At 41.9% G+C, this 12947-nt stretch overlaps 1 protein-coding gene across 5 annotated transcripts in view; it reads right to left on the bottom strand.

The window, feature by feature from the left end:
- The window catches only part of gria3b (glutamate receptor, ionotropic, AMPA 3b), a 117860-nt gene that overhangs the window by 8470 nt on the left and 96443 nt on the right, over positions 1-12947 (bottom strand). For 3 of the 5 annotated variants that reach the window (XR_004575655.1, XM_010896450.3, XM_020046038.2), the window contains exons 13-14: positions 4156-4403; positions 1756-1870 (exon numbers count right to left, since the gene is read on the bottom strand). Coding sequence is in view for 4 of the 5 variants with exons in the window: in XM_010896450.3 (XP_010894752.1) it covers positions 1756-1870; positions 4156-4403 (363 nt within the window). In the remaining variant the exon portion in view is untranslated. The remainder of the gene's footprint in view (positions 1-1755; positions 1871-4155; positions 4404-12947) is intronic. The other 2 variants (XM_010896459.3, XM_020046037.2) reach the window with 1 other exon arrangement.

Below are 12947 nucleotides of genomic sequence, written 5' to 3'. Positions count from 1 at the left end.
ATGGCATAGGGACTGTGTAGCACATCATTATCAATACAAAGGCATGGTTGAAAACAGGGTCGCAAAATTCCAGTGACTTTCCCAAAATTCCTAGGTTTTCCAGAAACCCATATGGAAGGATCCCCCAAATAAAGGGGAGAATAAGCAAGGAATGGAACCCTGCCAGAGGGAATCCTTAAACAGGGATTACTGAGAAACTGGGAATGTTAATTCACTGGGAATTTTTTTAGGTGGAGGAATTTTGCAACCCCATATGGAAACATAACAAGTCTGTTTAGTGTACATTATGGAGATAGAACAGAGAAGCAAAGAGAGAACAGGCAGGTACAAATTTTGGTATGACATTACTTGGTTTTAGATTTGTAAGCTGTTATGCTATTTTCAAAGTCATATCTGGTTTGATTCTAGCTCCTGAGAATGAATTTCAAATGACTGCATAATGTAATGGTCTAGTGCCAGTAAATATACTGCGATCATGAACGCAAGCTACTTAGCTTGTCATAATTCACAGTGGTGAGTCATGATTACTGCTGTGTCATTGGGCATTCAATTGATCTAAACTGGAACAAATGTCAAGGACCTTATACGCCAGGTTTAAAATAGGATGTGTCACATTTTAAATAGCATTGTCCAAGTAAACAAATACCAAGTTGTTCATAGCTTGGTGTAGATGCAGTAAGATCAACCATCTACAAAATCCCAATTGAACTAAATGTAGTCGTACCACAGCCCATCAAAGAGTTCAAACCTTCTCTTTGAGATTAGAATTCTCACGTTTGCCCGTAATGCTTAATCCCCTCAAGACTCCGCTGTTCGCCTCGCCTCCCTGAGCTGAGATGCCTCAGCTGAGCAGCCATTTTGGGGGTTTCAGCCATTTAAATGCTAGAGCCCAGCATGGAATGTTCACTAAAGCAGCTATATGACATGAGCAACTGAGAAGCCATGTTGTGTCGGACAGACAAGACAGCACTACTGCAATGAAATACACACGTGGCCTTCACAAGAGGAAGGCGGCAGTCTTTGGCATCTAGATGCCATGTTTTCATAAATAGCTTGTGATGAACTATTTATGAAACATATAACAATACGGTACATACTTATCTTATATACACTGCAATAGGTATCTTTTCTTCTGGATCAGGCTAAGCTGACTAAAGCCGAACAAAACATACACATAGTTGTATGCTCTCGGCACAGTATCCTACCTGACATCTGTGTACTGACTGACGCGTGGCCTGCTGCAGAGCCGATGTCAAAGGTAGAGCTAAATCCGTCTCCTCCTTCCACAACGGCAGCGCAGCTCTATCCTCCTCCTGACATCCTTCTCATCACTGATAAGCCATCTAAACCTCCCCAGTCAAATAACTACACTTGCTTGTCACACACAGCCAAACACTGATCCACTGATTCTTCATCCTATCTGTCTCTAGCTAAACGTTAGCATTATAGCTGCTCCAACGGGCTACCGTCTACCCCCATCATCCTCTGTGTATTAGCCAAGTAAGGGTTCTCAGTTTGACCTTTCGGGTTAATGTATGTGAGTCTGGTTGACAGAAAGGCTACCCTTTTTGTCCTTCTTTAAGCCCGGTTGGACCCTGCGGTCCTGTTTTGGTTTGTGTTGCAGCTACCGGAGCACGTCCGCGTATAATAATCCAATCAATAATGAATGGTCCCCGTTATTCCTGTTAGCTGTTATTAACAGCCCTGCCGGTTACTCTGCACCATGGTACCCGATCAGGTGACATCGAGGCTGACCTTGGAGTCACCGCCCCCGCTGCCGCACTCGCCCTTGTCGTACCACCATTTGTTTTTCAATTTGTCCAACAGGCCTTGCTCATTCAGTTTTAACACTGCCAGGTTAACAGCATTTCTTGAAACGATAAAACATAACTTGTAAGAAAATGCACAGGTCCGTGAGAAATCTAATGCATAGTTAGTAGTAGTCTAGAACTAGTTATAGGGATAGGGATAATGAGGTCGCCCTGAAAATGACGCTGAGCTAATAAATGCTTCATACCACCTTTATGTGGCGCTGTAAGTGTTACAAAGCACTTTCGTATTTTATGAATTCATATTTTTTCATATGTTATGCCTTGGGTAGCCTCAGTTATTATTATTTAATAAGGCTTTATTAAGCAGCGCCACCCTTGAGCACAGGTTAATGTCATATATCACATAGTGGATTATGTTACATTTGACAGTGCTATTCCACACAGTAATGCCATGTTAACAAAGCACAACATACGGTTATAGATGCTTTGTTACACATGTTTGTAGTGCTTATGTAGGCATTATGAAGACATCATGAAGCATTTATAAACTCAAGGTAATTTAAAGCGGGACCCTTGGTCAATGGATGAAAGACTACTACTAACAGTGCCTTTTGCTAATAATTGTATAAATAATAACTACTGTGGGGTGAACAAATATTTGATATACTGCCGATTTTGCAGGTTTTCCTACTTACAAAGCATGTAGAGGTCTGTCATTTTTATCATAGGTACACTTCAACTGTGAGAGACTAAATCTAAAACAAAAATCTTGAAAATCACATTGTATATTTTTTAAATAGTTAATTTGCATTTTATTGCATGACATAAGTATTTGATCACCTACCAACCAGTAAGAATTCCGGCTCTCACAGACCCTCCTTTTTTCCACTCATTAAATGTATTAACTGCACCTGTTTGAACGTGTTAGCTGTATAAAAGACACCTGTCCACACACTCAATCAAACAAACTCCAACCTCTCCACAATGGCCAAGACCAGAGAGCTGTGTAAGGACATAAGGGATAAAATTGTAAACCTGCACAAGGCTGGGATGGGCTACAGGACAATAGGCAAGCAGCTTGGTGAGAAGGCAACAACTGTTGGCGCAATTAGTAAAATGGAAGAAGTTCAAGATGACGGTCAATCTCCATCGGTCTGGGGCTCCATGCAAGATCTCACCTTGTGGCCAACAACCTCCTTCCCTCAGTAAGAGCATTGAAGATGGGTCGTCGTTGGGTCTTCCAGCATGACAACGACCCGAAACACACAGCCAGGGCAACTAAGGAGTGGCTCCGTAAGAAGCATCTCAAGGTCCTGGAGTGGCCTAGCCACCTGAACCCAATTGAAAATCTTTGGAGGGAGCTGAAAGTCTGTATTGCCCAGCGACAGCCCTGAAACCTGAAGGATCTGGAGAAGGTCTGTATGGAGGAGTGGGCCAAAATCCCTTCTGCAGTGTGTGCAAACCTGGTCAAGAACTACAGGAAACGTATGATCTCTGCAATGGCAAACAAAGGTTTCTGTACCAAATATTAAGTTCTGCTTTTCTGATGTATCAAATACTTATGTCATGCAATAAAATACAAATTAATTACTTAATCATACAATGTGATTTTCTGGATTTTTCTTTTAGATTCCGTCACTCACAGTTGAAGAGTACCTATGTAAAAATTACAGACTTCTACATGCTTTGTAAGTAGGAAAACCTGCAAAATCGGCAGTGTATCAAATACTTGTTCTCCCCACTGTATATCTGTTACCAAAATTGTTTGGGTAGGAGAAGGACTAGGTTTACTAATGTAACGAATATGGGAGAACTAGATAAAGCTTTACTGTAAATGTTAAATATTGGACAGGTGGCATGAGGGGTCAGGTCGTTTAGAAAGTAAAGTGTGCGGGATGGGGTTACTGGTCGTCACTGAGAAGTAACAACAACAAACACATGCAAATAACATCCGTCACAAGTGACAGCGCAGCTTTTAAAGGCTGAATTGAAAAACCGCTGAAGTGGTAAATTAAAAGTGACAACACAACCATGGGGAAGGACATCAGACAGGGCAGAAGGTGCAGTGGAAAGAAGGACAGACAGGAAACAGAGAGAGGGCGAGGTGAGATGTGTTACACCCTGGAATAGATTTCCCAACGGTTCACAAACAAGAACATGGAAACATAAAAATCAGGAACATTGAAGATAATAACAAATATGAATCAACCTGGATATCCAGGAACAGTAAAAGACACGATACCGTTACCTCTTCGGGTCCGTTAAAAAATAATATAAGGGAGGAAGAAGTGATGAAGAAGGAGAACAGAGGCAGAACACATGACATCAGGGTAGGTGGAATATTATAACAACACAGGGAATATTGTTATATTATCCCACCCACCTTAATGCTGAGCCTTTGGGTGTGGCCACACCGTATCCCTTCGAGTCCAGGTTCCCGCCCACTTTCATGGTGTCACACGGTTTCCGCTGCTCTATGTACTCGTTCATGGTGGACTCGAGGAGGAACGCAAACTTGCCCTTGGACTTTCGTACTCGGGCCACCCCGTCTGGCGTGGTCTTGGCAAACACTGAGGGTTCGGCCGATTTCATGTAAGACCACATTTTCTCATAGACTGCTATTTTGGATCGCTGTTTAGACGGAGAGAGAAAAGGGAGAAGGGAGAAGACGAACACTAGTTTAGACATCAAAGTCCAACGTACGTGCATCGAGTCGTGTTCTGTTTCTGTAGCTTATGATCATTTAGGCCTCAAGGAGCTGCAGCGGCGTGCCTCAAGGCATCTTGAGGAATGTATGGATATCGTGGAACGCAACTGTGGGATGTCTTCAAATACCTCAAGAGATCATTGAAGGCTCATGAAATGTTTTAGGCCTATGCAAAACCCTGAGGTATAACAATGCATTCAGATCAGTAAACATCATAACACATGCTTTTTGTTGGATACAGCCTATTTTACCAGGTGTACTGTAGCATAACGTAATTAATGTGCAAAGCAATCATTTGCATAACAGGATAAAAAAAAAAATCATAATAATAATAATATACATACATACATATACACACACACACACACACACAAACACAACTAGGTGGCCAGAAAGGGTGCATAAGATACATTGAAAGAGGACTTTTGATTTTATTAGGAGCTGAGTAAATGACAAGATCACAAGACAGAGAAGGTGAGAGATAGAGATGAACAGTTATTTATACAGTGGGTTGAATACATGTTCACCCCACACAGACTTCTTCACTTTATGTGGAACTACAAATTGGAATACATATATATATATATATATATATATATATATATATATATATATATATATATATATATATATATATATATATATATATATATATATATATTTCATATTTACACATCATTCAATAATTGAAATTATATTTAAAAAATATAAATGACTAACCCTAACCCTAAATGACTTGCTTAACAAGTCAAATGTCACCTATTGCATAATGTTGAATGGACTCATCACTGTGTGGAAACAGCAGGGCGCTTTCTTGGAAGACTCATAATGTAGGGCAGTGATTTGTAGATGGGTAACAATAACAAAGCTTACACTGAGCATCTCTTTTCAACAAGTCAAGTTAATAATTATGCTGTGGGTAATGTATTGTATTAAAGCACCGAGACACATCAAAGATACAGTCATCCTCCTGAACTGAGCTGCAGGACAGAAACAAAAAAGCCCAGGGATGTTCCCATAAGGCCCTGAGTGATTTTAAAAACAGAAACAGATTTCAATTACTGTGATAAGAGAAAACTGAGTACAGATCAAACACATCGTTGTTACGCCACAATAAGAACCTGAACAACAGAGGGAAATGAAGGATACACACACCCACACACATAATACAAATATTCCAAAACATGCATCATACAATACATGCAGCAAGCCACTACTGAAACAAATAGAAAATGCTAAACTGAAATGAGCAAAAACATGTCAAAAGGAATACACCTTTTGACCTAAACGGAAAAACACAACACATTGCTGAATATCTCATTTCCAGGCATCGTGGCGTCGGCATCGTGGCGTCGGCATCGTGGCGTGTGTATGCGTGATCAGCATAGACCAGGGAGTTTTTAAGATGCAGAAACAGGATGCAGAAAAGCACTGGCAAACTCTTAGAGGGAAACCTGCGTCGGTCTGTTTTACACCAGACACCGGGAGAAGATTTAGTCATTATGCAGGACAAAAGCCAACAACACAAAGCCAGATCTACGCTGGAGTTGCTTACCAAGAAATAAAGGGAGTGTTCCAGAGTACAGCTGTAACTTACATCAGTTTTAAAATCTATGACCTAACTTGGAAAAAAATATTGTAAATATTGGGTCATCTGAGCATACAAAGCTTTTAGAGACTTACCCATGAAGATGCAACATTTAAAGTTGTATCGAATATGCATTGACTCTTATCTAATACTTAAACACCTGTCTATTAAAGACATGCTAGTGTTTAATATTTGATAGATATGTTTTATTAAATCAATATACAGCTCCGGAACAAATTCTGAGACCACTGCACCTTTTTCTTTCCTTTCCAAAAAAGTCGAAAAGGGAGGTTTTGAGTGAGGAACAGAAGGGTTAAAATTAAGAAACCACTGCAAATTGAAACCACTTAAAACCTTTTGGAAAGGAAAGAAAAAGGTGCAGTGGTCTCTTAATTTTTTTCCGGAGCTGTATATCACATTTTGTAAAGCAACTACATGTAAAAGGTCATTTGGGGGGCAATGGTTTTTCAATCTGCCTACATATAACAAAAAGTTACACTTGCATTATGTAAATGTTTATGCTAATAAGAACAAATCGATTAAATGAAGGCGAGACAGAGTAGACATTGGATGGGGAGCAAAACAGATTAGCACGATACCCCGCGACCAGAACATTGCTGCAGTACGCGTCAGGAGGGAACTTGGAGGACGTTGCCAGAGTTCCCCAGTACAATGACTGAGATAACTCTTAAAAGTCCTGCTCTAACATCTCTGAAGGAGTGGGAAAGAGGGACTCCAGCTATCTATAATAAGCATCAATTCAATTATTCAAAGCCGCTAGATTTATTTTGGCATTACAGTTTCACACTTTAGAATGATAAATGTAGTTTTGGCCCATAGCAGAGAGTGAACTTGCCTCTAAGTGGTAGTGTGTGAACTAAAGTGGATACTCTACAGGCCTATTGCCAATATGGTCAGAATATTGTATGCATGGGCTGTTGATATGGCAACACCAATCACAGGCATTCTTCCAGTGGCATCAAGGGCCCCATCGTCTGGGCTTTGAAAGAGGAGGCACTTAAAGTTCAAACACTCAAACAGTCAAGGACTTCATTTTGTCAGCTCAAAGATGTTAAGACCATACGGTGTAATGTATTATTAACTAAATCAGAAACAGCACTTTTGCAGGGTAATGTCCAGCAGCATGCAAGCCTAACCTTCAAATTCCTCCCAATTCTTGAGTTTATATGAATCATAGGAGCAAAAATAAACTGTCAGAAATTCTCTTAACTTAAATAATGTTTTCAAGCAAAGAAAACAAGTAAACAACACACCAAAACTCCATTAAGGACATAACAAATAGATGCTGCGGGAAATGCAATAACTGCAACAGGCATGGATATTGAGCCCCGTGGCATAGTGAGTGGGAGCGGTTAGTCTGTCCGTCTTAAACAACAGACAGACCCATCAATGTGCCTAATTAATACACTTCCCCTCTCTGACTTTAATGGATATTGCCTCCGACACCACACTGTTAATAAACTAAAGCATTAACCTTGCCTGTACGGTGGTCCTGATTGGCTCAGTGTGTTCTATACAATGTGTTATGAAACATCCATCATATTACATTACACCAGGAAGGTGACAATCAGACCAGACAGCCACATAACGTAAATGAAACAGTCAACATGACGAATGAAAGAATGCCTCGCTGCGTCTTTACTTTGATAAAAAAAAAGAAAAAAGAAAAAAGAAGGCATTATGTCTGAGGGGACGAGGTGAGGACCATTCTATTTTAATGCTTCGACCGCATAGATTGGAGAGAAATTGTAAAGAATAAACAGCCTACCGAAGCAACGGTTTGTTTTTTGTTGTTGACAATGCTGGTTAATGGGCTGTCATATTTGCATGAAGCAAATACTGAGGGAAAGGAAGCTTTGGGGATTTTTAGGACAATTCTTCCAAAAGCCAAGTGGGAGGCAGCAGGAAAGTAGGCGAACAGCGTGCGCGCGCGCAAACGTGTGTGGGTGATTGTCTCTGTGCGTGCGGCTGTATGTATGGGCGAGCATGTGACTGTGTCACCCAGTAGACCAAATAAAAAAAGAGCAGAACGAGGAGGCATTGATTAACGCCGACAGAGCTTGTGCTGCCTCAGTGCTTTATGAAGTCGATTCATCAATATCAGCACGCTGCGATGAAGAGCCACCAAATACTCAAATAAGCTGATTCTGCTACTGCTGTACTGTTAGCGGGGCCAGTCTGGGACAGGTGAAAAGGACAGAGGGAGAGAGAGGAGGCGGGCCCCCCGGCTGTGGGAGGAGACAGACAGGCAGGCAGGCAGACAGCGAGCACACAGACTGGCAGAAGTGAACCCAACCTTGGGCCGTGCATCAACACAACAGCTGCATCTCCGCTGTCACCTCTGGGCTCCTGTCGGCTTTAGAACGTAATCCTTCACATTCAGGCTCATAATGTCGTCGTTCCACCTTCACTTAGGACACCGTGAATCACTAGGTCCATCTCCGGTAACAAAATGGACATTTGATGAGCAATTATGCAGTTAGCATCGCACATAGAGCTTTATAATGTAGGTGCATGGGTCTCTGTCTCTTTATGATTGAATGCTTCATACAAGCTAAATTATATCTCAGTGGGCTCTCCAATGTGATTAAATCCGACAACTGTGTCCATAGTAACTGGATGGATGGAGTCAATGGTTATCTTGATGACATTGTCACTTCTAACATTCATAGATCCGAGTGTGCTGATGATGGCAACATCCTGTTCACTTATTTTTATGTATATAATTGTTAAGGTGACCACCGAAGAATCTGCTGGTATAAAACATTCATACATTGCATTAAAGGAGGGCACAAATGGCGGTGTTTTATCAGTGAGAAGCTTAGGTAAAACAAACTAAACTGTGCGGGAAAACTCCAATTATAAGAGCTAGACACAAGTCTGACACAGCATTGGAAAGCAGGGAGTCTAGGATACAAAAGAGTGTAGTTCCTTTTTACTTTGCTTTGTCAGATCAGTTATCATCAAAGGAACGTCCTCCTGAATTTTCGTTCTTAAAAAACAAGCTGTAGCAACTAACCTAGTTTTTCATTCTGTGATGCACACAAACTTCAGAGAAGCTGTTTTAAGGTTGGCTAATTGGAACCTGCTCAAAGTCTACAAAAGAATGTTTGTTTCCCAAAAAATATAATAAAAATGAATAAGTTATCCCCTCTTTTGGATACAAAACAAAGAATTAAACAATTTAAAAATGTATGCACCATAACACTACAGGCACTTTCATTTTCCATATTTTTTCAGGGAAAGCTACAACTCCACATCCAAACACAAAATATCTATGTAAAATGTATCCAAAAACAAATGCACATGTTAACTTGGCGCTTACAGAATATCGTCACCTGGAACTCTGGAAATGTTTCCACCCTTCCACCAGTCCCCACTACTCTGATATATTCTGTCATTTGAGATGACATGCCCACATTGGTGTAACAGGGGGAACAGGGAACAGGGGGAAGGAGAGTGTTCATATCCAATACACAGCATCGGGGGAACAGGGAACATTGCATGAAAAGGTGCAGTGGACGGGTGTTGAGAGGCTGGAAGGGGTTGGATAGACGCAGAACCGGATCGGTCCGAAGTGGGAGAGGCCTTTTCGTCCAGAGGCAGCTCAACGATGATCCACATTTCTTTTACATTTTATTTGGAAAAATTCTGTCTAGAACACAACATTTGGAGAAAGTGAAAGGGTCTGAATACTTTCTGAAGCAAGCATATGTTATAGGGCAAGCACTGTTTATGATATACTGTGTAGAAAAGAACATCAATGATTTACTGTCTCGCCCTCCCCACTCAGTTCCAATCGGATCCTTAAACACAAGAGACCCATTTTAAGGAAGCGAATAGGAATCGCTCTTGCTGCAATCACATTTAGCAACACATTCCCCCAGCTATTTTTTGCGACCCCATTTTCAAAATAAGGGCGACCCCAAATACAGTAGGGTCGGGACCCTTAGTTTGGGAAACACTGACGGCTGAAGAGCATGACTAGACAGCATCTCTTTTTGTTCTGTCCATCTCTGTAAACATACAGGTAGAATCCTCTCGGTCTCGTTCCAGTCACTGTCACTGTTGACCTGACATGCCTCTGTGATTGGAACACAATGATCTCAGACCAAGGACGGAGGAAAATCAGTATTTAATGGATGGTTTTCTCCTGCTCTCAGCCATTCAGGTTGGTCAAGCTTTTGCTCTGCTGTGAGATGAGTCAGACAGACTTGCATGCACACACAAACAAATGCACTATGGCACAAACACACACACACTCATACACACACACACACACCATTTTTTGCTCCTCGTTGTGTGGGCTGCTCTATTCTACTGCTGCAAGAAGCAATGAGGTGGAAGAAACAAAGGCTTATTTACGAGTGCATGTGTCCGTAGATCATTAGTAAAAATATTCTTTAAGCTTTGATGTTGTTGTTCAAAAAACAGTCTGAACTAGTTCTTAAAAACACTTGGAGTGGACAGTGCAAAGTCAAAATGAATGGCCCCTTTCATACAGAACAGCCCCTAAACTGTATCGATGAGGTGCTTGCTTTCTCAAGGTCGCATTTTCAAAGGAAACCTATCCACTATTAGCGCCCCTCGAAGCACTCTGCATTGCAAAACATATACATGTCTTATATTTGTCTTGTTTTCTTAAAATTAGGTATATTTTTCTTAACAACCTAAAGTTGTATTAGATAAAAACGACTGGTTTTAGAAAATACACTTTGAATATCAAGTAATGAATCTTGTTCCAATGGCAGATTATTTCAAGCAAATATCTCCTCAAATATAACGAGATTTTTGTATTTTTTTCGAAATATGTTTTTTGCAGTGTGGGCAAAAATAGTGCACTGTTTGGGGAAAAGAATGTGGTTCGGATGTGGGGAAAAAGCTCCATGTCCACTGGCCTCAAAACTACAGATGTAGTGTCACTTCATTTCATCCTCTGGCATTGCGAGCTGCTTTCATCAGGGACTCTCTGCCCACGTAAACACTCAGATGTAGTTAAAGCTCTACACTAAAGCACCCAGCGGCACATTCAACCCCAACCATATGTTTACTCTCATTGTGTTTCATTTCAGGACATTCCTTTCAGATTTTCTTTAAGTCAATATTCCAATAATGAATAATACGGCAGCACAACCTGCATGCGGAATGCAACCTGTATGCGGAATGCAACCTGTATGCGGAATGCAACCTGTATGCGGAATGAGACCTGCATGCGGAATGCAACCTGTATGCGGAATGCAACCTGTATGCGGAATGCAACCTGTATGCGGAATGCGACCTGTATGCGGAATGAGACCTGCATGCGGAATGCAACCTGTATGCGGAATGCAACCTGTATGCGGAATGCAACCTGTATGCGGAATGCAACCTGTATGCGGAATGCAACCTGTATGCGGAATGCAACCTGAATGCGGAATACCCGTGGGGACCTGCAGTCATTTATATTTTGACATTGAAGTACACCCATCTGCCCATGTCCAGAATACCGATTGGTATGTCACCAGGGTTGAGTGCTGGTATTCAATACCTCCTTCCCTCTCCTTTCTCTTTTTCTCTCTCCCTTTCCCCCTCTCTTCTCGCCCTCTCCGTCAATGTTCATGTGAAGTTAGACAGGACCCTCTAAGAGCTGTCTCCTCCTTGAAGCTATATCTATCTCCCACCCAGGCTGACAATTCTTCTGTCAGGCTCTCCCTTTATGCGGACCCTCTAATCTTTGTTGTAGCAGCCTCCCGTTCCTTTACACTGTGCCAGACCCAAACATACTCTGACAAGAGCTGGGGGACGGCTGATTTTGATGCGCAACGGATTGTGCTGGGCTAGGCTCAAACGTCGTGTAGTTCCTCTTCTTCAGAAGTCTGCTTCTGAATACCTCTGTGCCCCCCACCCCCCAGCCCCCCCAACTCCCCTCACATCACAGCTCTCTCCAACGCGCCGCGTATGTATGAAAATAAATCCCTTCATATCACATCATGTATATACTTGCAGGATATAATGTACGAGCCATAGTGTCTGCACTGCGATAGCTGAGACGTGAAATTGATTTTCACGCTCAGTAAGGTGCATTGGTGACTGCACTCAAGCTGTTGTCGGTCGCCATTTAGAGTGCAGACCACACCCGCAATAGCCGACGTGACGGCGTGTGCTCCAGGTTTAAGATAACGCTCTAGGGAGTGTTATTTTCTCTCGCTCTCACTGTTTAGGCACACTCATAATGCAATGTCAAAGCTTTAGGTATTGTATAAGCTACTGAGTGGAATAGCTGTCTCTGTCTCCACGTAAGTATAGTAGAACACTAAGTATTCATGTTTGTTTGGTGGTCTAATGAGGGGACGAGAGATGAGGTGTACACTTGGTAATGTTTACTTCTCAAACGTCACCCTATTCTCAAATGATAAGGGTTCTAACCGGAACCCTATGGGCTTGTTAAAAAATAGTGCGCCAAAAGGGGCCTAGAGTACGTTCGTGACACAAATCAGTTTGTTGATGTTCCAATGCTATACTTCCCCAGTAATATCAGGGCTTCTCACCAGTCATCATCAAACGTGTACATAATGTCTATAACATGTCCATGATTCAATATGTATGATACAACACATCCCTTAAAGGGCAATTTCACCACACCTGACTACTTTGGCAGGTAGGTTTCAAAAAGTACTGCTAGAGCCACAAGTACGAAGACAAACATTTAGCGGGTCACCTAAAAAAAAGTTGCTAAACATTTGGCTAAGCAATGCCTGACAGTTGTTACTGTGGACGTCTGGTTTGCGAGTCTCCAGGGGCAGACGGAACAGGCAGACTTGCCGGAGGCTTGAGAGACTGGAAAGGAGCAGGGCGGACTCTGGGGAAGAACAGGCAGCAC

The sequence above is a fragment of the Esox lucius genome, chromosome 4, assembly GCF_011004845.1.
Source record: "Esox lucius isolate fEsoLuc1 chromosome 4, fEsoLuc1.pri, whole genome shotgun sequence".
NCBI lineage: Eukaryota > Metazoa > Chordata > Actinopteri > Esociformes > Esocidae > Esox > Esox lucius.
The sequence above is the reverse complement of the archived record's forward strand: the minus strand, read 5'-3'. Positions and strand labels throughout refer to the sequence as shown.